Source organism: Equus asinus, chromosome 23 (genome assembly GCF_041296235.1).
Source record: "Equus asinus isolate D_3611 breed Donkey chromosome 23, EquAss-T2T_v2, whole genome shotgun sequence".
Lineage (NCBI taxonomy): Eukaryota > Metazoa > Chordata > Mammalia > Perissodactyla > Equidae > Equus > Equus asinus.
Window position 1 is genome coordinate 65812452 of NC_091812.1, and position 27203 is coordinate 65839654.

The following is a 27203-nucleotide window of genomic DNA, read 5'->3' on the forward strand; positions in this document are numbered from 1 at the left end:
AGGCAAGCTGTTTCAGAAGAGAGGATGATGGCATCAGCATTGAGCTTACGCAATGAGCTGCGTCCCCGTGCACAAGCAGGTCATTCGTTTCTATGAGATGCAGCTTCCTAAACTATACAGGACACTTACATACCCTAAGATTTTTAGGTACACAATGTCATCATATAAATGAGGAACTCATCTTTTAATAAGATCTATTTCTTAAAGTCATCATATTTAAATAACTTTTAAAACATCTGTGGTAGGGGCCAGCCCCGTGGCTGAGTGGTTAAGTTCGCGCACTCCGCAGCAGCGGCCCGGGGTTTTGCTGGTTCGGATCCTGGGTGCAGACATGGCAGGGCTCATCAGGCCACGTTGAGGCAGCATCCCACATACCACAACTAAAAGGACCTACAACTAAAACATACAACTATGTACTGGGGGGATTCGGGGAGAAAAAGCAGGAAAAAAAAAAAAGAAGATTGGCAACAGTTGTTAGCTCAGGTGCCAATCTTTAAGGAAAAAAAAAACCACAAACATTTGTGGCAAAATATTCCTAACATCAAATGTACTATTCTGTTCTTAAGTGCACAATTCGGTGCGATTAATTACATTCACAATGTTGTGCAACCACTGCCACTATCCATTTCCAAAACTTTCTCATGCTCCAAACTGAACATCTGTCCCCATTAAACAGTAACTCCCCATTTCCCCTCCCCTTAGCCCCTGTAACCTCTAAGCTATTCTCTATCTACGAATTCACCTATTCTAGATACTTCATGTAAGTGGAATCATACAATATTTTTCCTTTTATGACTGGCTAATTTCACTAAGCACAATGTTTTCAAGGTTCATCCATGTTGTAACATGTGTCAGAATTTCCCTCCTTTTTAAGGCTGAATAATATCCCATTGTATGCATTAACATTCTGTTTATTTATACATGTGTTGATGGACACTTGAGGTGTTTTCACCTTCTGGCTATTGTGAAGATGCTGCTATAAACACTGGCATACAAGTATCTGAGTCTGTTTTTAATTCTTTACGGTAAAGACAGAGGAGTGGAATTGCTGGGCCATATGATAACTCTATATATAGTATGTTGAGGAACTGCCAGACTGTTTGCCAAAGTGGCTGCCCCATTTTACATTTCCACTACATAGTACAAGGGTTCCAACTTCTCCACATGCTTGCCAATGCTTGTTGTTTTGTTTTTGATTATAGTCATCATAGCAGATGTGAAGTAGTGTCTCACTGTGGTTCCGACCTGCATTTCTCTAATGACTAACGTTGAGGATTTAACACGTGTTATTGGGTACCTTCTTTGGAGAAATGTCTTTTCAAGTCCTTTGCCCATTTTGTAATGGGGGGGTTTGTCTTTGTTGTTGAGTTGCAGATTTGTTATTATATATTTGGATATTAAACCTTTAGCAGATATATGATTTGCAATATTTTGCAAAATTATTGTGCTTTCAGCATCCTACCTAAAAGTTCACTGTCTAATCCCAAGTAATGAAGATTTACCCCTGTTTTCTCCTAAGAGTTTTATGGTTTTAGCTCTTATGTTTAGGCCATTGATGCATTTTGAGTTACTTTTTGCATATGGTGTGAGGCAGGGGTCCAGCTTCATTCTTTAGCACGTGAAATCCAGTTGTCCCTGCACCACTTTTGAAGAGATTGTTCTTTGTTCTTTTAATGAACTTAGCACCCTTGTCAAAAGTCCACTGGCCATAGACATGTGAGTTTATTTCTGGATTCTTACTTCTATTCCTTTGGTCTATATCTATCTTTATGCCAGTACCAGACTGTTTTGATTACATGTAAATGACTTTCGATGACAAGAGAAAATAGTGTATCTGAAAAGAACTTGCAACCACTTGTCCGAGAAGAAAGGACTCTTACCTGAGAACACCACTGGCTTGGAGGACTGCTTTGCATTCTGGGAGTGCTGCTTCTTTTCCAGTGCTGTCAGCATTCCCCCCAAATCCAACTGTACTGGAGTTTGGCTCTTCTTTCCACTATTTTTAAAATTATTCTAAAAAGTTCAAAAATTAGTTTATTTATAATACTGTATTTTACAAACTGTGCCTTTCACTTTATCACAAAAAGTCATTACTAAAGATAAAATGAAACAAACTTAGAGACTACAAAAATCTTAAAATAAAAAAAATTGAAGTAATTAAAGAAAAAACCCAATCAATCCTGTATTATCTGCCAATATTACCACCATGGTTATTTCTTCCTCCTCCTTTCGTAAGTCTGCGTTTATATTAAACCACCTACGAGTCTGTCTACACCTCCAATGTGAATAACAGTGTACACTACAGACAAGAAACCAAGGTTATATCAAGTCTTTGGCTATAAAAGTCTGTGTGTGAGGCTAAGTGGTTGGTATTATTGCCTCCTTAGCACCATTCACTCTCCAACTGCCAAGTGAGACAGCAGCCTACCGGGGACTCATGCGGAGGTGGCCAAAAATTTACACAGGTCCAAAGCACACCCAGCAGATGAGTACTAAATTTAGGTACAAAGTCTGATGTGCTCTAAACATTATTCCTGAAAGAGCTGTGACTTGGGTTTTGAGACGGTACAGAGGGTTGTACGGGCACGCTGTCTCAGCTCTTCAGCACCTCCAATCCTGCTCTCCTCCCCCTGCTCTCTTCCCTGACACCAAAGTCCCACTGGCTGAGAGCTCACGTCAAGGCCGAGCCTACGTGCAGCAAGGCGGACAACAGAGACCTCTGCAGGGATGGAGGACGACTAAATTATAACATGCGAACACAAAGTTAATTCGTACAAGTGTTTGGAATTTTACTTTTCACCAATGTGAAAATAATTACCCCACTTTGAAAGGGAACATGACAATCCACATGCTCGAGAGGAAACAGCCAGAAGTATGTGGGTTCTCCATCTAGACATGAACCACAAGTCATTCCTGAACCCACAGTGGGGCTGGAGCACAAGGAGAATCCCCTCTTCACCCTGTTTGACCACTTACAGAGTGAAATTTTGGTGACTCTTATTTTCCTTCTGTCAGATATAACTGCCTCACAAAGGAATTCTTCTGTTTCCTGAATAAACCAACTCAACGTTTTTTCTTTAAATCAAAGTTCCAGAGGCAGTTTGTGTCCCCCTCCTTTCTGATACAGCAGTGGCAGTTACCAACAGTCTTATTAGAAAAGTGACAAAACATTTTAGCTTAAGAGCAATTCTGTTTCAGCAGACTGGACGTGTTCTCCAGTGAAGGAATGAATCAAAACAAAACCACGTGTCTCGGTACACAAACAGGGCTGGAAAGCAGTTTTTCTCAAGAGTTTAGTTCAGCAAGAAAAGTTAAGCCCAAAGCAATTGTGTTTCCAATCTAAAAATTACCTGTGGCTGCGGTTTAGACTGAAATTTCGGAGACTCTACTCTGTCTCTTCTTTCAGATGCAACTGCCAGATTGGGAAACTCCTCGGCATCCTAAGTAAACCACACACCCTTTAGCTCTGTGAATCAGAGAAGCAAATACGCCCAAAGGCGCCTTTTCCTCACTCATATTTTCTTTCTGTAATAAGTCCCATAAAAGTTCTCAAGGTGATGTACGATAGCCCAAACACCTGTAACACTGGTCTTCGGCTTTATTTTACTCTTAGAACAAATTTAAAGACGACAGTGCTAATCCCCCTGCCCCTGAGAGCCAGCAGGGGCCCCAGGGTGTGGGCACACCAAGCAGTCCACAGAACTGCCCCGAGCACCCTGGCACGAGTGCTCAAGCACACATCTTTCAGCAACTGTGTTGACTTAGGGAAACTGTCAACCTAGACTCAGAAAATGGAAGTATCCTGTCACGTATGCTAACCCCAGGCTGAAGAAGGGCAAGGGCAGCAGGTTCTACACAACAATGTTAAAATCACTTAAAAATGCCTCTGTCAACATTTCAGGTGCCTTACAGAAGTTGTGTGGGAAACAGGGGCAGAAATATCAATTATGTGCACTGTCCCAACCGTAACACTCTGCCACAGTTGTTCATCTTCAAACACACAATCCCGCTATTCTCAAGGCAATGTTCCAAGAGCCTCGGAAGGCCCCAGGTTTGCAGGAATGCCCTGAGCTTGACCCTAAGCTGGGCCCAGGAAGCAGCCCTAAGAACTCTTCTACGGGCACTAGGAGCCAGGCTGCTGAGTCTGGCACTGCAGACCCAGGAGAAATGTTGTCAGAACCCAGGACGGCTCCTTGAAGGACAGGGAACGTTCCTGGAGTCCCATGGGACAACAATCTAAAGAGCCCTCTCAGAGTTCATGACAGTCCCTTGGCCAGGGCCCACGATGTATCTACAGTGCTCTAAATTTCCCTCTCTATTGAAGCTCATTACAGTAAGATTTCTGGATAGAAAAGGAGGCCGTGCACAAGCCAGCATGCCAAAGCAAGGAAGAAACAGGTGATGACGATGCTGAGGGGTAACTATTAGTACCAGGGCACACAAATGATTAGATGGCAGGACAAGTGGTTTTGTCTGTAGACCATTCATTCACTCACATGTCCACCATGTGCCCGCTAGGAGACAGGCACTGTGCTGGGACCCAAAATGAAGAAGAGATGAAGAAAACGGGTGACAGCTATTTTCTCTAACCTTGGGAAATAGTTATTAAACTGTTTTTGAGGTGCTCACTTAGGAAACCAGTGTGAACCCAAATTTCTATTCAGACAGCCCCATTTATGATGTCACAGAAGGGGAGTAATGAATGTAAATGTACTTCAATCCTTGGTGGCTCTTGCACAGTCAGGACTTCATATTTCGATTTAGACTTTTCTTTTTTTTTCTTATTCTTTCTTGAGGCTTCATTTTGTTCAGGATTGCCACCTTGTGATGCTTTGGACTAGGAAAAAAACAAAGCAAAAATCATGGATTTTTAGGACACTGAATAGAGTGTTTAATTCCATGGATGTTTAATTCCATTTTCTACAATAAACTTTTCTTATACCTGTAATTTAAAAATAATTTTTAAAAGGATTCTGAGAAAATAAAGCAAAATCTATTAACTCAGAGTGTTAAACGCACATTAGAAAAACTGGTTCCGATGGCAACTTAGCAGCCACAGCACAGAACCAGCCAGCAGCTTGCTGTGCAGCCAGCGCCCAGATGCTGGCAGGGTCTCAGAGCTGGCGGTCTCCACATGACTCGAAAGGGGTCTCACTACCACCTCCTGTGTTCCTCAAATGCATGCATAAAGCTGTGGGAAACAGGAACGCAGGCCTGACTTCACTGTAATTGTCACCAGCACACTCTCCCTCAATCAATGCAGAGTAAAGACACAGCTCCCATTTGTGTGGAATGGACTATGACACTATGGATATCAAAAAGGATCCTCACACTCAAAAAGATAGGCAACAACTGCAGTAGACAAATACGACCATATTTCAACCTAAAATAACCTATCAGTACACAATGCAAATCAAAGACAAAAAAAGGTTCTTCAAGAAACAAATCTAGGGATCGATAAGAATGACAGCTTAAATAATTTGAACTGAAAGACAAAAATGGATTTTGAAATGCTATCTTATAATAAGTAAATTGCAATTAACCAAGAATCAGTAACATACGCAAGATGATCACAAAATGTGGAATTCAGTACTTCGCTAAATGTACCCTTGTAGGTAAGAGCAACGTAAATTCAACAGATAAAAGACGGGGTGGGGGGGGTGATTTAAATAATGTTATAAACCAATGTTATCTCAATTAAAAAAAAAGACGGGGGGGGGGGAAATGCAGCACTTTACACGGCAGAACATAAGCTTTCCCAGCATCTCTCCTTTAAAGAACTCCAAGTGGCCCACAGAAGTCTTAAGACCACAGGGCTACAATGTATGTCCTCATTCATGTATGAAAGCCGCTCCTTGTGTTCTGAGGTCCTGTTCTTTTTTCAAGGTGCAAGTACACCCAACTCAGATTAGTGACTACAGTACAGAATGAAACACTTTCAGTTAGGATTTCATAAAAAATAAAAAGGTTATATGGTGGTAGAGAAGATCAACATAAAGTGTGATGAGTACCTTTCTGGTATGATGGACAACGTGTTTCTCTTTGTAGGAAGGATCCGAAGGTAAAACTTCAGAAGATGACCCACTAACATTTTTAGGGTCCGCTGACGAAGCAACCATCTTTAGATTTATCATGGAAGTAACATTTTTAGGGGCTGGTGATGGTTCTGTAGATAATGTCTGCCGAACAACATAACCCATCGGTGTCCAAGATAACTCTGCTCAAAGACAACCAAAAGTGTTGAACAATCTCAACAGTTAAATAGAAATTCCTCAAAAAATTCCAAACATGCATCACATGAGGTAATTACTTAGAGCATAATTAAATTTAGGCTATTGTTCAAAACATTCTCTTGGAAACTACAATATTCACTAAATTTGCTTTTCTTCTTAGGACATGCATGCTGAATTAACTTCTAAGGGTAATTGATTTTCCAGAAAACTAGTCTTTTAACTTTGGGGTGCAGGTGGGCAGACAAACAATAGTTTTAGTTGAAAAACAACAATCTACAATTACATCCGTGGCATACACACAGAATTAATGAGCTCAAGATCAAATTTTAGCCCTACTGACCTTGATGTGTCCCTTTGACATGAGAAGTCAGAGGTCAATAGACTGCAGCTACCACATAACTGGTAAAGCATTCTTTTCAGAACACAGCCTTAAGCACAGCAGCACTACTCCTTATATGCCCGAGAAACTCTATGTACAGACAAAAGGAAAGGACGTCTGCCAGGACCCGGGCAGGTCATGTCAGCAGCCTGTAGCTATCCCACAGGGTCAGGTGCACCGTCCTCGCCACCAGAGCTGCACATCCTTAGCGCCGTCTCTACACTGACGATCTTTACTGAGCCACGTATAGGCCAAACATGGGAACACACGAGAAAACACACTCTGAATGTATTTGGAATAATTTTGTAAAAATGTCTTTCGTTAGGACAAGCTACTTATAAAATTTCAAAAGCAGAATCTACTGAACTCTCTCTGAATATATTACTTCTGGGCCAGGCCAAGACACATCAGCAGTTCTCAAAGTGGGCTATGAGGCTCCCAGGACCGTTTCTGGGGTCCTCAGGGTCAAAACTGTGCTCCTGATAGAAGGAAGGCGCCATCTGCCTTGCCCACTCTCAGGCTCCTGAGCGTACAGTGGGGTTTTCCAGAGGCTGTGTGACGCAGGACAGTGAAACAGCCAAATGCTGAGGCAAACCTTTAAGAGTTGCAAAAAAGTGAAACAAGACTGCCCCCCTTGCTATAGATTTTTAATTTTGGAAAATAGTTATTTTTCATAAAAATATGCTATGTTAACACGTAATGGATTTATTATTGTCACTTTTTTTTTTTTAAAAGATTTTATTTTTTTCCTTTTCCTCCCCAAAGCCCCTCGGTACATAGTTGTATACTCTTCGTTGTGGGTCCTTCTAGTTGTGGCATGTGGGACACTGCCTCAGCGTGGTTTGATGAGCAGTGCCATGTCCACGCCCAGGATTCGAACCAACGAAACACTGGGCCGCCTGCAGCGGAGCGCACGAACTTAACCACTCGGCCACGGGGCCAGCCCCTATTGTTACTTTTAAGCAAATTAGCATTTTTCAAATTTCTTAGTTTTAATTTCAAATATTGATAGCTATAATGCAAATAAACAGCTCTTTGGGGCTTGTTTCTTTTGGTGAGGAAGAATGTCCCTGAGCTAACATCTATGGTAATCTTCCTCTATTTTATATGTGGGACACAGCCACAGCATGGCTTGATGAGCGGTGTCTAGGTGCGTGCCAGGGATCCAAACCTGCAAACCCTGGACCACCGAAGTGGAGTGTGTAAACTTAACCACTGTGCCACCAGGCCAGCCCCAATCTCTAGGGCTTTTTAAAGAGTACTGGGGTCCTGACACCAAAACCTCTGAGGACTTCTGGTACAGGCACTACTGAAGGCAGTCCATCAAAGCTCTGGCTTAGTCGGACAGGCCATCTCATTTAGCCCCTCTGCTCCTCTCTTACACCCCGTGCTCACAGGTGGGATGGCGTTTATGGTTAGTGTATCAACAACCCATCAGCTGTCTTAAGGCAGGCTTCAAGACAGAAACATTTCAGTTGCACTGGACAGAAAATGAACATGGGAAATAGATGACTGATTTTTAAACTAAGATTTGGTAGCCACGCTTACCTCTTGTACATGAAGATGGACTGGCGGCAGCATCAATTACAGACTTAGTCAGATTAGTATTCGTCACCACTATTTCACCCTAAAAAGCAAACCAGTTATGTTCTTACTACTTCAAATTGACAGTAATCATTTAATTTTTAAATATAGTTTCCCTTGCCATCCTTAAAACCTGCAAAACATGTACTAATCAAACTTCCAAATGTGTAAGTACATAACATGAGAAGTTACCTTACTCCCTTCTGCCCAATCTCACTCTCTAGAGGAAAAACCACCCACTGTCTACAGCTTGGCAAGCATCCCCCCACTTCTTTGCCTACAAGACAAACATCTGTGGATCGGTCTCATACAGATTCCAATAATGCAATCACGCCACACATAGCATGCAGCTTGTAAAAGATCAATCTATCAGGCAACATTCGTGTCAGCACAGGTGTGCCTACACCATTCTTACAGCTGCACTACCTCCTGAGTGAGTGTGAAAGCCCTTGTTCACCATGCCCACACACCACAGTTCCAAAAAATCCATCCAAAGGTCCACAAAGGTAATAAACATCAGCATCGTAAGGTGTGTTCCCTTTCAAAGGCACAGAAAGGTGCCAGATGCATGGAGCACAAGGCATGGAACAGCACTGGGGGCCGTGGGGACATCAGGAGAGACCTCAAAGTGACCAGCAGCACCCACGGTAAAAGAAAACTGAAAACTTCTAATTTGAATGGATTTAACATAAATTCTAAAGCTCATTTGCTTCTTAAATTTACTCACTTTGCCATTTCATTTGAGCCCAGTAATAAAAAATAAAACTATTTAAACACAGCCCATTCTTTTTGTAAATATACCCATGCTCACCAAGGCCAATGAAACATTAGAAATGGCTTACTATTCAAGAACAGTTAAGTCAATGATAGATACCAATGGCAAAGATTCAATGTAACAGTTACGTTTTCAAAAAATATTTAATGACATGGAAAAAATGCCAAAAAAGCTTTTAAAAACTTAAACACAAGTCCTTAGATATGCATAATTCCAAACTGAGGGAAATCCCCCTCAATTCCAACAATGTATCAATACAAAAAAAGATTAACCAGGGGCCGGCCCGGTGGCGCAGCGGCTGAGTTCACGCGCTCCGATCCGGCAGCACAGGGCTCAGTGGTTTGGAGCCAGAGAGCGGACCTACACCACCACTTACCAAGCCATGCTGTGGCAGGCGTCCCATATATAAAAAAACTGGAGGGAGATGGGCACAGACGTTAGTTCAGGGCTAACCTTCCTCAAAAAAACAAAAAAAGATTGCTAATAAGCATGGTTTCTCTTTGTTGTACAATTTCAGACAACTACGTTTTCTTTTCTTTCCTTAATATTTTTCGGATGTTTCAAGACACTACTGATATAATTAGGAAAAAAGGTTTCTTTTAGACAGAAAATTTAAAAAAAGAAACTCCACACAATTCAAGAGTGTGAACGTACATTAAGGCAACGTGTATGTAAGTCTCCCGCCACGGCACAACAGGCCTGACTTCGTGTCCACATACGACGACACAGTTTAACAGGGGGCCACATCAATTGTGTCAGTCACACCCCCACCTGCCCTGGCTCCCAGTTCGGTGCAGCACTCAGGGGCTGGGAATTATCCAGTGACCACCTGTGATGAAGACATGGAGCCCAGCCAGGGACCAGAAGGGTCACACATCTGCCAAATGAAACCGTGATTCTTCCGGATCAGTCAGCCTCACTCGTCACAGCCATGGAACAGGAAAACACCATGGCGGAACTGTAGAAGGGTCCATGCACGGGGATGGCGTACCTGCACGAGGAGCCACTGCCACTGGGCCTTCCGGCCACAGCGTCCAGGCACCCAAAAGTGCTAGGACAGAAAACGGAAATCCTTCAAGAGGCAGGCAGATGGTGAGCTCTGTTCTCTTCACTGGCTCCTTCTCCTTGCCTTCCCATCCTCACTTTAGCAGAAATTTGTCAGAAGCCATTTTAGGGACTACTAATCTGATTACATTTTTTCCTGAAAAGCTCAAATCAATCTGAGAGGAAAATGCCTAAATCTGATGGACTAAACTTTGACCAAATACTGAATGTAGCATAATTTTAAAATTATTAAACAGCAAACGATGTATTTACTGCAATTACTTTTTGCTGAATTTGCTATATCATTAACAAGTGAGAGGTGCAGATAAAAAGCCTGAAAAAACAGGAAGTTACACTATGCAGTTTTAAATATTACTATTTGATAAAAATAGTATTTTCTCTGTATTGGAAAAAGTGCTGTCAGAACGCAATGCTAGATGTGAGATGTTCACAACGGGCTAAGCAGCTGGACTCAGACAGAATCTTCTCCCCAAGGCACTATAGTACCTTCTAGTTACTGGATAAAAAGACGATCCTTTAGGACACTAGCTGTACTAGGTGCTGCAGCCTCGCTGTGAACAGTTCAGACAACACAGGAGGTCCTGTAAGTGCAGAGAGGACTCTCCCGCACCAAGACATCAGGTGTCATGCCTAAAGCGATGCCCGTGAAAGGGCATATGCCGACGAGGAAGGAAGAAGAGAAAGGACACGGAGAGGAGGAAGCTGCACTCACCTCTGATACCACTGGAGTGGGCTTCCCCCCTTCTCTTAGCAGAGAAACACTGGCTGAGGGGGAGCGCAAAGGCCCCCAAGAGGGCTGCTTTTGTGTCTGCGACATCTCACGGTTCTCTGGACTCGGCAGTTCAGGAAAATCCAACCTGGTAAATTCAAACTCAGCTTTGGAGGCAGATCCACTGTCTTCAACGATTCTGGATTTCCTGTCTGTCTGTTTATGACACCCATCTGTATTTACAGAATTAAAAGTAGGGGTGAAAATTTAGAGTGTGCTGACCTGTACTCACACTTAAATTGCAGAGCAGAAAGTCCACTGCTATTGATGCAACAACACGCTATTGTCCAAACAGCCCAGCTTTGCTAGTGTTGTCAACCTGCTGCGTAACAGTGGAAAACATAAATGACCACAAGTACCAATTGCCCTGGTTGGGCCATCAAGCAGAAAAACCAAAGCACATGCAAATTTTATGAGTAATTCTAAAGCTGATAAAATAGTTACCTTAACCTGATTGTGTAGCTGGGTATCTTAATATATATTTTAGAGTTTTGTAAATTTAAAGGTACTCCAACAAATTTCCTTTAAGTAATAAATTTTCCATATTTTAGAAGAATTTTGGAGGAAATCAAGTAGAATTAAACTTATAGACTCTTTCCCATCTTTCTCCTTCAAATGCAAACGAATGAGAAGTAGGTTGCAACGCCATAAAGCCTCTGCATTTGAGTCTAAGTCCAGAGTTATTACAGTTAGCTGTTCGACCTTCCTTTCACATTTCTATGTACCAGATGGTTTATGGGTGAAGTCAATGCAACGAGGAAACTTTATAGACCAAGTAACATAAATTATCCATGTTAGTGAATTTAGAGACCACTCTCAGTAAGTACACTATTACAAGGTTTTAAGTCATTACATAAATAGGTGATGTCTGTGATCAAACCGTGCTAGTAAATAAATTATTTCAAAAACGACACCACCAGGCAGACTCACTAACTGTCAACCACAGACTGAATGAGTTTCCAGGCCCAGAGCAGACACGTCTTCTGAGTAACTATCTGCCCCAGCTTTGGTCTTGTTTAGGGCGAGATTCACGCCACAGTCAGACAACCTCACCTCTAAGAAGTATCCCAACAGAATATCACAGAAGCAACTTCAGGAATGAACATGGTCAACTACAGTAACAGGGACCTTACACAAGTTCTTGTGTAAAACAAGTTAGCAACGCGTTGAGGGCCCATCACAGAGCCCACAGGCAGCAGGTCCCTTCCGGGAGGAAAGGCCTCCAGGATCCCACGGGAAGGCTGACAGTGTCAGCTCTGCATGATGAACGAGCCCACAGAGACAACTGTACAAAGAGCGGTGACACTTCTGGGGTGGACAGGGCAGACTGACACAACACTACAGAGTCTGTTATCTTTACCTGATTTCAAAGCGGTGGCAGCATGAGTGGACACCTGATGTGGACCTTTAACTGATTTTATATCAGATGACATAGTTCCCTCCACCTTCTTACGGTCAAACTTTTGCTCATCATACGATTTTTTCTGCAGGAAAGATAAAAAAGTAATACATATTGAGAAAACTACCACTATAAAAAAGATTTAAAATTGAAAATTCATTAGTATTCACAATTTGACCATTTTAAAAAAGGTTAGACCAAATCAATGAACACAAAAAAGATAAGCAGTGCTTATACATCATGCAAGAACTGACCAGTCCTGTGCATTCTAAACACTAAAGCGACCAACCAAACCACAGCATTTGCTAACCTTAAGCGGAGCTTTTGTGTCTTGTGGAAGAGGGCACATGTGCTCCTTCCGTGGCCTCATGGTCTGAAAACCTTGGTAACAACCGGGCTGGTGGTAATCATACTGGGAGCCAGGCACTGGGCAGACACTCCGTGCAGACTCCAGGGTGTAAGGAGGATAGGAATACGGGTGAAGAGCCATCTCGGAAGATAAATACTGAGGGGCAAAAGTTGATGCTCCAAAGGCCATATCTTCAGTATAGAATTTCTGCCTAAATAAAAAGAGTAAATTTTAGTCACAGATTTCATACCACATACCAAGGAGCTTAATATTTTGTAATAAATAAACTAAAACTTTTTATTATTTTTGAGTTCATTCATTTTCGCATTGAAATATCTCTAATTAAAAGCCAATATGGGTCGGTCCGGTGGCACAGCGGTTAAGTTCTCACGTTCCCCTTCTGGGCAGCCTGGGGTTCGCCGGTTCAGATCCCGGGTGCAGACATGGCACAACTTGGCAAGCCATGCTGTGGTAGGCGTCCCACATATAAAGTAGAGGAAGATGGGCATGGATGGGAGCTCAGGGCCAGTCTTCCTCAGCGAAAAGAGGAGGACTGGCAGCAGTTAGCTCAGGGCCGATCTTCCTCAAGAAAAAAAAAAAGCCAATAAAACCTCGGAGTATTTCTCTCTCAACCTGCAAAGAAAGATGCTGACCTAGTTCTACTTTTTCATTACTGAGCCAGAACGTCCACAATAGGACTGGATCACAGTGAGCATCAGGCGAACCTGAAGATGCCCCAACAGCTTTCCACTCTCACGCTGTCCAATACGTGGGGAAGCCTCTCTCAGCCACCCTGGTCAAAAGGGCCATGCAGACCATTCCTTCTGCAGAGGGGGCTCTGTAGAAGCCCAAATCCAACCTCCACCCCAACAATCTGCAGGGCCGCCGTCCCAGGGCCTCTGGGACCCGCAGACGGCCTACCCAGCCCTTTCCCTGCTCCAAGCCCACTGCCACATCCTGTGCTCTGCTGACTCACAGGGCCAGAGCTGCAACAGGGATGCTGTGCAAATGGTGGCCCAGGAACTGCACACGCTGCTGACAAGAGGAACACCATATGTGAACACTGCTATTGCCTCCATTTGCTCAAGCTGCTAGGCTAAACCAAAATATAATTTAACAATGACTTTTTTAGCAAATTTAGTATATGGCCAGAGGTTTCAACCATTTTACGATGAAAGCTGATACAATGACAAATGCTACGCAGCGGAGTTAAAACACAAATCTTTCATTTGTGTACATAAAATACAATCTTTTCATGCCCACAAATAAGCACCAGCAGATGTTTCTGCGCATTTCCAGTGCGGAAAATTTTCTTGTAGCAAATCAATGAAATCCCAAAGTGAGCTGGTCCACTGAAAGACAGGGAAATCCAAAGCCAATGACGAGACCTCCTATATGATCTACCAACTGTTCAGCTGTCGGGAGATCCAGGCAGAGGCCCCGCTGACTAGAAGTCATACTTCTCCTCTGCTGCAGGTAAGAGCCTGCGCCGAAGGAGACAGGGAGCCGTCTACAGGCCCGACTGCTAACACTCATGGGCATGCTCGCTGCTTGCTGCTCTCGCTTCGAGGCCGCATATAATCCTAGACTGCCTGCCATCACTGTCTGTTAATTTGTAACATTTCACATTTATAAATTATGTTTATGTAAGTTTAGATCTGGTAAGAGCTTTTACTTTTAGGCAATTAGGAATAACAATGACATATGGCAAACAAAACCCCCTTTATCAACCTTTTTCTGCCCCTCAGAACACCTGCCCTAGTGCTGCTCTTTGTAGAGAAAAGGAAGCTTCAAAGCTTCGTCCATTCCCTGTGAATCCCTGCTTTACTGTGTGATACTCAGGAAACTCAATGGGGGGCAGATGATGGTGAAGAACCTGTTCCTCACAAGAGAAGATGGGCAAGGAAGATGGGCTGACAGCAAAAAGCAGTAAAAAAAGATTATCCCAAGTCCAAAATATGGATAAATGAACAGACCAATGAAATCCAAGTAAAGAAGAAAAGGGGGCAGGACCGAGTGGTGATTTTGGAGGCTGTTATCGTCCAGAAAACTTTCCTCCGTGAGTCCAGAGACCTTGGTTTGGGTCGCGGCTCTATCACAATCTAGTTGTTCACTTTGGACAAGTCATCACGGTCCTTCTTCCTCTGGAAGAACTTCCTCTGGAGAGTTTCCTCTCCATCCAAGGCGAATATAATTATACGCAGAGAACACACAACACAAAATGTCACAGGGACGCCCCACAGCATCTATAGGGGATTCAAATGGCTTGTCTGTAAAGTTCCAGTTGCCATGAACAGCAGATAGCTCTCAAGCACAGTAACACACCTCCTTCGTGCCCAGCACCTCGTCCTGCCCCTCCCTGTGATATCAGCAGCTCACCTCCTAAAGCTAACCTCCCTGGGGTACCTGTGCCGTATCCACTGCTCTCGCTGCTCCACCTCCCCTTGCCCCATCCCTACCAAAGGCCCCTGAGTCTATGGGGACCTCCTTCCTGCCCAGATCAGCCACCTCTTCTGCATGGCGTCTGCAGAGTTCGCCCCTTCTGTCACATCACTTGGAAAGCTCTGCTGGCCTGCATATGCAAACCCCTGCCCTCTCCCTGCTCTCACCACCTTCCAAAGGCTCCTCCAGGCCACGGCCTCCTCTGCACTCTCCCTATCTCACCTGTCAGACTCGTTCTGAGTGCAAACCTCTCGTTGTCCTCCTCAAGACTTCACATATGCACTTGCAATCGAGCACTTTCACCACCTCCAGGCCTCTATCTCCACTTAATAGTTCGCTTTTCCCCCATCTGGCACACATAAGTCCAAAATGGAACATCTGGCCCCCAAACCAGCCCCACTTCCCACCTGTGTTCTCATGAATGATGCCACAATTCTTCCCAGGTATTCAGCTGGACACCACGATAGCATCTTTCCCACTGAGACCCATACGGACAACCAAGGAGCCTTCCTGCAGCTGGTCTCCACATATTTTGTTCTCTATTTCGAAGGCCAGGAAGCCAGTCAAAGCCTTCAAGCCCCTCTCCCTTAAAGGTGAACCAGCGTCACTAGCATGATGATCATGACCCCACTCAAAACACCACCAAAAGCTCCCATTTCCTACCCAGCAAACCTAACTTTTCAGCTGTACCAATAGGCTTTCAATAGGCTAACAGCTTCCCTCCAGCAAGTGCACCTTCCTTACTCCTCTACTGTCTCCCAAACATATCCCGCACTTGGTCCCTTCCATCAGGCCAAGCCCTGTTGGGGATCCAGCCACTCCTCCACCCACACAGACCTGCGCCACATTGTGTTAGGACTGCTAGTTCTCACAGCTGAGAGGTTTTAACAGCATCCATTGGTGCACTGTGACATTTCACAATATATTGCAAGATGCTGAAAATACTCAGCAAACTCTTGCCAACAGCAATAGTTGCTTTGGGGAATACGACTGAACTCAGGTCAGAAGAAATGAATGCTAATTCTGGTTCTGCACCACCTATCTGAGTGACTTTGAACAAACATTTCCAGCCTCAGTTCCTCATGTGTAAAAATAACATTACACCTCCCTGCCAACCTAATGGACTGTGGCATGAAAGAAATGAACGTATACAATAATACTCAAACAAAATGAACACATCCTCATGCATGTGTGGCAAAGGATTTGTCACAAAGCATGTACTATGACAATCAACAAAGTCATTGTCCAGGGACATCACTGGGAACAGAGAACTTATTTTGTTGGCATAGCTTCTATTTGTTCATTACACCAGTAAATACACTTTCAAAACACGGCCAATTCTCTATGTCAGAATACTTCTATTAATACTTGTCTAAAAGATGAATTTGGAGGAGACTGGTACATTTTCTTCTATCTCCATCAGTTCAAGCCTATATACAACTGACAAAAAGAGGAGCACAGCTCGTGAGAATAGCCTTTCAATCCCCCTTAGCATCTAGTGCTTTCCATATAGTAGCCTTTCAATGATCAACTGCAGGTGAATAAATGAAGTCCTCTGGCGTGCACTGTTGGAGGTACTGCAGGTACACAGAGGCTGCAAAAGGCTGCCTCCTCCTTTAGGGGAAGAGGAGGGAAGGGGACACACAGAAGGAGGGAGCTAGAGTGGAAGGAGCAGGGAAGAGGAGCTACATTTGTTATGGAAAATGCTACTCCTATTTTTCATGGCGGCAAGAGAGCTCCATTTCAACAAAATCTGACTACAGCAATGCAATTCTTAACTTACATTAGGACTCACTAGCCGATAGGTTCTCAACGGTGTAAAGTCGCACCATTTCATCCCTACTTCTAAGGCTCTTGTCCCTTCTAACCTTGCCCCTCTGTTTCATGCCTCCTTTATCCTTAATTGTTTTCTTGTCAGACAGGAATACTGTCGCCAATCTTTTCCTTGTTTATAAACAGTTTTAAAAAATCAAAGCTAAAAAAGGATCAAGAGTTAAGAAACGTAATTTTTAAAGTCACATCCTTGAGGCTCTGCTTAGTAGTCTCCATCCATATTACTGCCAGAATATTGCTTTAGCTATAGCAACGTGTTCCACCTTTACTTTGGGTAACTGGAATCCCACCCAGTAGACAGCTCAGAGTCCTTGTCACTGAGTGAGGTGTATTCTGTGTTTTATTACGTGAACCACCCAAGGTTGGGAACCACCTAAATGAGACCCATGCCAAGCTCCCTGTTACAAAAGATGAAATTACAGTGGGAGACTTGGGTATGCTTACCAAAGACCTCCAGCATATACAGGCAAGACTTCAACTTCTGTCAAAAAATACAACTTTCAATATTCTCTAAATACACCAGACAACTCAATGATTTTCTTATTCTTTCCAATTTTCATTCTTTTGAATACAGTTCTAGGCTTTATATGAAGTATAAACTATTTTCAATCACACCACACAGGCATAAGAAAAATGAAACAAGTTTGACCCACATCAAAGAAACATCAATAATGACAAGAATTCTTACACAGCGTAAAGGTGATTCATGCCTTAAAAATAAATCCACAAGTAATCTACACAACTGTGTAAAAGGTTTAACATTTATTTTTCTAAATTCAACTAATAATGGAAACCATTTTGCAATTACCTAGAGAATGAATTTTGAGAAAGAAAAAAAATTTAAAGGACAACAAAAACCTTCTTTCAACTCAAATTCAGAAAAATTTATAATCAAAACTTGTAGAATCCATCTCCACAGGAAATAGGGTGAAAGCAAACCCAGCCATTTCCAAATTATTATCCACACACAGTGGCAGCTGTGGCCGCCAGCCCCACTCCTTCCCGGAGCAAGACTGTACATGCCACACCCTAAGACCCAAGGGCATGTTTGCTTATTGGGCTGTCCTTTGCCCCACTTCCTCCCCACACCCTTCTTACCATTTCAGCTCCTGTTAGATCCTACATAGTTTTAAACCGTATCCACAAATGAACCCGGAAACTGTATTTCCTACTAATAAACTCAACGCAGTCTCCGTACTTTCCTTGCCCAAAATAACTGCAAGATTTCGGAGAAAGAAAAGGAGAGCTGAAGCTCCAGTTTTGGTCCATGACACAGTTAAGTTGTGCTACTGGCTCAGACTCTTCTTGACTGAGGAGCATCTTCTCTAATCGCTCTGAGAACTTTAATGTGCTGGCTGCAGCACATTTCAAAGTCTAATCACCACTGAAGCCAAGAAACAAAGTCCCCAGGTAGGGCGGGACACGTGGAAGGATACATACTCAGGCACTGGTAGCTCCTGAACGCAGGGATAGTACGTGGCTGCACAGCTGGGGAACACGCGTGCTTCTGAAGACTCTGACCATGCCACGCTGAGCCCAGCAAATTTGGGGACAAACGGTTTGACATCTGCGGACAACTTGATGCCCTGAGGGAAAAAAGCGGGTTGTGGATACACACATTCTGAGACTGACCAAATGTAAACAAACAAAAAACCTAGAGTCGCTCTCTTCTAGCCGCTTCAGAAAGGCTAATCACGGTGCTGTTGTTCAAACGCTTCGCCTCATAAAGACAAGAACCTGTTTGCTGACAGTCTCTCCCCCAGTGAATTTTGTTTTACTAGGAAAAGCGGTCTACCAAATTTTGGAAGTGAGAAATAAGGAGGACTAGTTACAGTGGAAGTAAATTCCCAGCCAGAAGACACAGTCGGGAGCACAGCGGAGAGCGCACCCTTGCGTTGACTCGGAACACGGGCATGTCACCTCTCGGGCCGCGGTTCGGGATAACTGGGACCCGCGGAGCTGCCGGAAGTCAATACACAGAGACACCCGCGCAAGGCTCAGCGGGGGCGCTCACCGCACACTGCGGCAGTCTGTTTCCACTCGATTTCTCGAAAAACTTACAGAACGTTTGCTTTTCACTCACTGACCCACTAAGAATCTTGTTGAAAGCAAAAGCTAGCTTTGCCGGAAAATAATTCTATCGCCAGGAGCTCTTGGAACTTTAACTTAAAATTGTGTTTTTGTGTTCCTGTTTCCTTTAGATCCGTGCTAAGAGATTTGCTCCCACTGCCCGTCTCACACGTGCGGCAGTTAATTCACGTGGACGCCCGTTTATGCGCTCGCCAGGGCTCCTCCGCGGGGGACTGAGCCCGTCCGGCGGACCCGCCGCCTCACAGCACCGCAACGAGCGACTTCAGACAAGCCTCCCGTCCCGCGACAGCGGCGGCCGGCCCGGCGGAGAGCCCCCCGCAGCCTGGGGACGGAGCGGCCCCCTCGACCGCGGCCTCCGCCGCCCGTTTAACCGCGGGGGGTGGGCGCGCCGGGGCCAGTCCGCGCCGCCCGCCCCCGCCTGCGCCCGCGCCCCGTGCCGCCCCCCACCACTCCGGGCTCCGGTCCTCACCTCGCCCGCCGGCTCCCGCGGCCCCTCCGAGGCCATGGCAGCGGCTCGGACGAAGCCCAGCCCGGGAGGCCAGCACCCCCGGTCGGCTGGCGGCGCAGACGCGCGGAGCGCCGCCTCCCCGCGCCTCCCCCCGGGTTTTCCGCCTTCGGAGCGGACGCCAGGAAGTGCGTCACACACCCGCGCCCCGGCCCGCCCCGCTTCCGGCCGGAAGTGCGCGCAGCGGCCGCTCTGGGCCCACGCGGGCGGGGGGTGGGGGCGCCCGTGTGCTGAGCGCGGGTTCTCCGGGACTGTTGGGAAGGGCGGCACGCTGGCCTGGACGAAAGCCCGTGCTCACGGTGGCGGGCACCTGGAGCCGGGGCGGGGCTGGGGCGGCTTGGCGACGTGGAGGACTGCGTACCCTCTGGTCCTGCGACCTGGCAAGCCAGCCAGACAGGGAGTGCTCAGCTTGCGGGAACGCGAAGCCCAGGAAACCTTCAGCGCTGCGCGGTCCTCTCAGCGGACAGCTGGACAGCATGTGCCGGGAAAGGGAGATGGACAGTGGTGGGGCTTCGCGCTGCAGGGAAGCAGCGCACAGGGCAAGAGGCGTGGTAACGGCAGGGTGAGAAGGCACAGGGACGCGAGCACTCCGAGTAGGGGAGGGGCGGCGGCGACGATCCTCTGGCTGGTGGGTCTGCGGGAAGGTGCGGGCAGTGTAGGCTGTTTGACCCACGGGGCTAATTCTAGGTTTCCTCGGTCTCTTGCCGGGAGACTTGGTTAGAGTGACTACCAGGTATTTCAAACAGGGAATGCAGGCAGCTCCAGTTATCCAAGTTTCCTTCTGTGCGGGTCGCACAGGTCGATTAAACACACCTCGAACCACCCACCTCCAGGGTGGGGAGAGGCCTGGAGTCTGGCAGTAATCAATGCTTAAGATTGAGGGGGGATGTCACCCCTCCCTCTCAACACTCTCCCGTGTACCCTAAAGGATGACGTTTACTTAACAATTCAGGCACCTTTCTGTGGGCTTGCTAACCCTAGACCTCTAGCTGATGGGTCCCCGGGGGCAGGGATAAGTTCTAGGCCGCTGCTCATCCCCTTAAGTATTTATCGTGCTCAGTATGTGTAAAGGCGTCCCTTTCTAAAGAGAGGGGCATACAAAGGACCACCAGACCGAGGCGCTGGCGTGTGCTTATGTTTACTGGCAGCTCATTTAAAAGGTTTCTCCAGCATAGCAATGAGGATAAATTGCCTGTGTTCGCATTAACTCTAAAATATTTCCCCAGCAGCTAAAAAGGCTATTTAACAGACACAAAATATACATGGCATGAAGGGTGCCTTACAGTGCTTCTGGACTTCTAAAAATGCTGTGACGTTTTATAAGAAACATTATCCCCACTTGGTTCATGGAGAAAAGGAGAAACAGGGTTAAGTGGTTTCTTCCAAGGCTCTAGATGTGGCAGTTTTTAGATAAGTGGAAGCAGCCCAGAGAGTATTAAGTTCAGCTTTCATTCAAGTGGAGATTCTAGACAATTCTCTAGGAACTAGACTAACAACAGAGCTATAAAATCAACTTTGTTTCTATTAAACTTATCCCTGGTTCTTAGTTTCTTCATAAGTGAATTTAAATGGTACCCTCATCACACCAAGCTATTTTAAACCCAGTTAATAACATTTCTTTACCGTAAGTTTCCTTCTGAGTAAAACTGTAAAACTGAAACCATCCAACAACCTCAGCAGTCACAAATTATCCTTAATAAACCTCAATAACTTCAAACAGGGATAAATGCAACATACAAACTTTATTTAAACAGAAGTAACAGGTAAAGTCAAACAGGCACTTACATTAAGAGAAACACCGACCAGAAGAAATTTAAACACCTTACAGTAACCTACTTGCAGTTGCATTTAACTGAGCTCTGTTGCTGTGAAGAATACAGCTCATGCACAGGTATGGATGAACAATTTGTACATTTTTCAAGTATTCACTGAATACTACCTTATATACACATATACATTAAATTTGAAAAAGATTTAATTGACAATGCCCAGATATACTTCATTTTTGTTGATCTTTTGGAAGAGGTCGTCTAAAGAGAAGAATATGTGGTTCTGTGGAAAGAAAATATTTTATATAATTTTAAAATATGTTAATTTTCATTCATTCAACAAAGATTTCTCAATTGGACCAAAATAAAATAAATCTATGGTCGTTACTTATTGAGGTGTTTGAAATGAATATTGCTTCAAAGTCACTGTCAACAGTGAACAAAAGAAAGCAACCTAAGGATGAAACTATGGAGAAAAGAGATGCTAAGTAGAGAGGCTACTTTGGGGAGAATGCTTTCTACCTTTAGAACCTCAATTCCAGTGAAAAGCAAAGAGAAGGGTAACTGTGGAGAAAAGACACCTAACATCTCATTCCAAAACCACCAGCTTATAAAAATGCAGGTCCCAGAGGTCCACCCCCATAGTTTCTGTTTCAGCAGGTTGGGGCCAGGAACCTACAGTTAAGTTCCTCAAGTTGCTTTTGTGTTATCTAGAGAAAGACCTCTTGAACTCTAATACAATTACTGACCCAATCCCAAGGAAGTTAGGAGTTTTCTGCTGCTGCTACTTTTTTTAACAAGGAGCAGAAAGCAAAATAGCTTTAGTTCCACCTAGTTTGGCTTCTACAGTTCTCATTTTGTTCTAAGCATTATAAATCCTTTAAGTTAGATGTAATGATAACCCAGAAGTAGAATTTAAGCCCACAAAGTTGAGTCTAGTTTACTATTTAGTACCTAGTAAAACTCTCTGGTAAATACCACCTAACAGCATAAGCACTCATAAAGCATAACAGTAGCACATTTGAGTTCACTCACATGTCATCTCATTTAAACTTAACGTGGTAGATACCAATTATCCTTCAATAGAAAGCCAAAGGAAAAGACAAACCACTTCAAATTGCATCAATTTCTACACATAGAACTTAAGGACACTTACGTTGTCTTAAAATAAATTTATAGTTTTCAAAGAGGGGACACCAGAATTCTAAATATACTTATGGTAAAATACTTAGGATACTATGAACGATGATACATTTTAAACTTCAACAAAATAGCCTATATTTTGACTTGCTATTTTTGCAGGTAGAATAATGCACTATTTTCAGTTGTGGTATTTTATTTACTATAAAATTGGAACCGAACCCTCTCTAAAGAAAGGAATCAGACATTCAAAGATAGTCAACCTTATCAGTTACTTTGAGATTTTATTCAATGTCAGTACTACTAAAACTCTTCAACAACCACAACTATTGAATTCAGTTGACCTTACCTGGCTCATGAATCATGTAATGAACCCAGCCTAGACTCTGTTGGACACCAAGTCTCCTCCACTCCTCTTCAGACATCAGATGGGTTTTGGGTACTTGTTTGGAAAGTTCTCTGGGTAACATGACATGCCTGTTAAAAGAGCGAAATATTAGTGCTCTATGTAAATATGCCTTTCCTAAAATTATAATCACTTTACATATGCATCTTTAGGATACTTAAAATTGACAGTTTTTGTCCTCAAAACAAAGTTCTTTAAAGCAACTCTGTTACATTACCATTGGTGTCAGTCTTGAAGACTAGCCTCTATACCTTTAATTCTGATTTTTGATGGCCTATGTTCAAATTAGAGAGATAAGAATATGAAGTCCAAAAGCAGAAGGCCTTTTACTTAGGATTAACTTTTTTCCCCTAGCAGAGGCTCCTTGCTATTTGTCTCAATCTTCTTCAGGAATAGAACCCCAAAAATGAATTGGGGCACATGGAATCTAAAACATCACAGCCTCCCCTGCAGCTCCCTCTGGTCACAGGACTAAATCCTGACCAATAGGACATAAACAAAAATATGCAACTTAAAGAAAGTATCCTCAAAAGAACAGCCCAACTCTTCTTTTTTTCTCCTTTCTGTTGGTTATGAGGCAGACTAACATGACCAGGGAGACAGAGAAGCCATCTAAGACCACAGACACAATTGTAAATTCAGATGGGCTCTGACTGTAGAGCTGTCATCCCAAGCCCATGCAGCCTTTTTCAGAAGAGGGTAAAAACCCAATTTGTTAAAATTAATTTGGGCTTCCTATTACTCAACATTATACATTTGTAGTAGATACAAGTCCTTGTGTACTCCAGAAGTTGCTTTATACTTTGTTTAAAAATAAAAGCAAACACTAATTGCACATATACATGTACCTGCAACCTTACACACAGACTTTCAGCTTTCCAGTAAGTTACTGACCTATCTCTAACACTTTATCCAGATTTTTAGGAAGGCATGCAATATTCTTCAATGTCAAACCATCAAGAATATGTACAATTGCACCCTCCGCTTCTTAAAAAAAATCTTCTTTATAAAATCACAATTCCCAGCCCCATTTTCATCGTTATCAGTAGCAGTAATAGTTTACGCAGAGTCCTCCATAACCAGCAACTTAATTTTGTGACCAGTACAGTATCGACCTCTGAGTCTCTCCGGGGAGGGGGGGAGAATGGTGTAATCTGCTCACACTTCCTGGCACACAGGAAAACTGCACCCATAACTCATTGTAAGCACTAAGCTGTCATCAACTTAGGTTCTAGTCAGTGGCTGGTTAGTTAAGTACTAATTCGCAGGACAAAAGTGACCCTTAGAACAACATTTGCTACGTCACTAGATTGCCAGGAGGCCACCACGTCAAATTATGCTTACTATCATAGCTGGCAAAAATCATTTGAACCAATTCTTGAAGTCCATTCACGAAGGAACCTCAGCATAAGCAAAAGGAATAGGAAATTAAGTTTCTACAAAAGAGAAATCAAAGATGTAGATAATGCCTACTGGCAAAAACAAATACTAATTTTTGCCATTTACACTGCGCGCCGCACCACTATATACGAACCACCCTAGAGTCACCGCCGGCGGGGTCTGTCGGTGTAGTCTCCCTCTAAGAGCGCCTCTGGACGTCAACCGCTATCCTGCTTGACGGCGGGGGGCTTGGGCAGGAAAGACCAGCTCTACCCAAGACTGGATTCCAACATGCGACTTCAGACATGACGGGATTCCCGTCTACACACCGCCACACTCAAGCCACCCAGTCCCGCAGGCTGCAGCTCCCACCGCGCAGGCGGCACGCCCAAGGCTTATCAACGACGCCGTCAGGACGTCTCAGTCCGCCTGGAGCCAGACGCGCTTCCGAGCGGCCCTCCAGTCTGGAGAGCCGTGACGTCCACTGCGTCCGATACGCGGTGCCCCCAGCCGGGCTCGGGGTCGAAACCACGTGACTGCACATCACCCCGATGTGACCGGCCTAGGACTGTGCAGCGCGCAGTGACCACACACAAGAAGATGGACTGCACGTCTACCCACAGCCAGAAAAGCACGGCGCTTCTCCGGCCAGGAAACAGGACAACCAGGCAGATAACACTAACTTACTACTAATCTTTACTTTTTCTCCTGCGAACGTGGGCCTTCAAGGTACCAGGGCACGAAAGCAAACCGGGCAGGCCGCCCGCCGTCACGTCCTCGCGCCACCAGCCTCCTGGAGGCCGGACAGCAAACCGGCGCCGCGGCCGCCACCCCCGGACGCCACGCCCCCGCCGCCCCCGCGCTCCCCAGCTCAGCGGCCTCGACTCGCCACGCCGCTCGGCGTCACGTGACGTCGGCACCCAGACCCCACCCCCCCATGCCAGGGGTCCGCGGCCAACACACCCCGGCGGGGAAGGACCCGGGCCGCGGCGCCGCGACCCGCCTCACCGGACACCGCGCCACACCACCCCGCCCCGTCGGGCCCTCCGGCACCCCAGCTCCGCCGACGGCCGCCGCAGCACGGGAGCGCTCCCGCCCCGCCCGCCGAGGACCCGGCCCCGGCCGCCCTGTCCCGGTCCCCCGGAACAAAGGGCGGCGGCGGCGGCGGCCGGCGCTCCCCGACCCCCGGCCTCTGACCCCGGCCCAGCGCGCCGAGCCCTCGGCCCCAGGCGCCGGCCGGCCGCTCACCGGTACTCGTAGTGTTCGTCGAAGTACTTGTCCGAGTAGTAGATCTGTTTGTGGGCCATCCTGCGGGCGGGGCGCGGCGCGGCGCGGCGCGGGACACGGGGCGCGAAAAGCGGGGCAGCAGGCCGCACGTCCGCGTCCGGCCAAGGCAACGGCTCGACTGCGACCAACCGACCGCAGGCCCAACGAGTCCGGTTTGAATCCGACATCCCGCCGCTGATTGGACGGCGGCGCCGACCAATCACCTTCCGCGCACACTGCGGGGCGGCCGGGGCCGGCTTCCAGCCTATCGTCGCCGCCCCTCCGCGGCGTTCGCTCCCAAGATCAGCCAATCAGAGGCCTGTTGCGAGGTTGCCCGAGGGAAGAAATGGATGATTGGCACGGCGTGGAGGCGGGGAGCCTCCTGAGGGGAAGGGGCGTGGCCAGGGAGGAGCGGAGGGAGGAGCGGAGCCAGGATCCTGAGGGCCGCAGGGAGCGTGCGCGGCGCTTTAGAACTTTCCAGTTCGGCGGAGCCATTGGGGCGGTAGACCTGCGGGAGGGGCGAGGTATCGCGGGGTCTGGCCCCTCGCCGAACAGTCGCCTGTGCGCAGGCGCAGCCTCCCCGGCCCAGGGTCTGTGGAGCTTGAGGGAAGCTGGCCTGCCGCCCCAAACCGGGGAAAGTGGGTGAGGCGAGTGTGAGGGCCGGCCGCGGGGAAGCTTCCAGAAGGCGGGCCCGAAGGTCGTGCCCGGGACCCCCGTAGAGGGTGTCCCCCGCGCGTCTGCTCCCAGTTGCGGCCCAGCGCGGAGGCGAGGGGCTCTGGTGTGTGCGGGCGCGGTGACGGGCAGAGGGGCTCCCAGACGTCCCTGCGCGCTCGGTGTTGCCGCGGTGACCCGGGCCGAGAGCACGTGCGCGCAGGCGCGGTGCGGGCGGGCGGGCGCGCGGGCCGGGCCGGGGTGGCCGCGGTGACCGCTGAAGGTGACTTTTGGCGGTGCCGCGTTCCCCGACGAACCAGGCCCTTCGCTCGTGCCCCGGCGCTGCGCCCAGGCTGCCCCCGGACGGCTCGCTGTCTGCTCTCCGCGCCCTAGCCCGTCGGCGGCAGCGCGGGCGCTACACAGGATGAGCGCTCGGTGACAGTTTTTAAGTGATCGGTTGTAGTGTGTCTGTAGGGGCGCTCGCCAGTGCCCTCGGACAGCCATGTGTCCTTAGGAGCAGGAACCACCCGGGGCTCCGCAGCCTGGATCTTAGCTTGCCTCCGAGAACGTCCCTCTGCGGGGGACGCGGGGCCCTTCTGCGTGAGCTGCCGTCCGGGAAGGCGGCTCTACCAGGGACAGCCCCTCTTGCCCGGCACGCAGCGCCCGGCCGCCGGGACACCCCTGTCCCCGAGTCCCGGCCACCTGTGCGCCTCCCCCGCCGCCCGCCCCGCTCCTGTCCCGCCCCCCCCCGCTCCGCTCCTCTCCCGTCCCCCCGCCGCCCGCCCCGCTCCTGTCCCGCCCGCTCCTGTCCGGTCGCCCCGCTCCTGGCCCGTCCCCCGCCTCCCGCCCCGGTCTTGTCCGGTCTGCTCCTGGCCCGTCCCCCCGCCGCCCGCCCCGCTCCTGTCCCGCCCCCCCCCCCCCCCCCGCTCCGCTCCTCTCCCGTCCCCCCGCCGCCCGCCCCGCTCCTGTCCCGCCCGCTCCGCTCCTCTCCCGTCCCCCCGCCCCACGCCCCGCTCCAGTCCGGTCGCCCCGCTCCTGGCCCGTCCCCCGCCTCCCGCCCCGGTCTTGTCCGGTCTGCTCCTGGCCCGTCCCCTCGCTGGGCGCGCGGGCAGACGGCCGGCCGGAATGGTGAGCCATGATGATGTGCTGCGAGCTGAAGACGTGAAT

The 27203-nt window shown here is 47.1% G+C and overlaps 2 protein-coding genes across 4 annotated transcripts in view; both read right to left on the minus strand.

The window, feature by feature from the left end:
* SECISBP2 (SECIS binding protein 2) overlaps positions 1 to 19569 on the minus strand; it is a 39592-nt gene extending 20023 nt beyond the window's left edge. For 2 of the 3 annotated variants that reach the window (XR_011497475.1, XM_044756834.2), the window contains exons 1-10: positions 19389 to 19569; positions 18269 to 18414; positions 12515 to 12764; positions 12166 to 12289; positions 10749 to 10978; positions 8161 to 8239; positions 6012 to 6217; positions 4715 to 4837; positions 3351 to 3440; positions 1881 to 2013 (exon numbers count right to left, since the gene is read on the minus strand). Coding sequence is in view for 2 of the 3 variants with exons in the window: in XM_044756834.2 (XP_044612769.2) it covers positions 1881 to 2013; positions 3351 to 3440; positions 4715 to 4837; positions 6012 to 6217; positions 8161 to 8239; positions 10749 to 10978; positions 12166 to 12289; positions 12515 to 12764; positions 18269 to 18414; positions 19389 to 19424 (1417 nt within the window). In the remaining variant the exon portion in view is untranslated. The remainder of the gene's footprint in view (positions 1 to 1880; positions 2014 to 3350; positions 3441 to 4714; positions 4838 to 6011; positions 6218 to 8160; positions 8240 to 10748; positions 10979 to 12165; positions 12290 to 12514; positions 12765 to 18268; positions 18415 to 19388) is intronic. The other variant, XM_044756835.2, reaches the window with a different exon arrangement.
* Positions 19570 to 21147: 1578 nt separating this feature from the next.
* On the minus strand, positions 21148 to 25585 carry CKS2 (CDC28 protein kinase regulatory subunit 2). The gene is made up of 3 exons (XM_044756837.2): positions 25368 to 25585; positions 22683 to 22810; positions 21148 to 21476 (listed from the first exon to the last, which is right to left on the minus strand). Exons 1-3 carry the CDS (start codon positions 25571 to 25573, stop codon positions 21424 to 21426), a joined length of 387 nt encoding a protein of 128 aa, XP_044612772.2. The 5' UTR covers positions 25574 to 25585; the 3' UTR covers positions 21148 to 21423.
* Between the last annotated feature and the right edge of the window lie 1618 nt (positions 25586 to 27203).

Bases quoted from the DNA above. Each gene is read 5' to 3' on its own strand.
- CKS2 (XM_044756837.2), bottom strand. From the start codon at position 25,573: ATGTCGGATTCAAACCGGACTCGTTGGGCCTGCGGTCGGTTGGTCGCA. The intron at 22,811-25,367 runs GTGAGCGGCCGG...CTCTTTTAACAG, and splicing joins GACGAACACTACGAGTACCG to GCATGTCATGTTACCCAGAG. The intron at 21,477-22,682 runs GTAAGGTCAACT...TTCTTTCCACAG, and splicing joins TTACATGATTCATGAGCCAG to AACCACATATTCTTCTCTTT.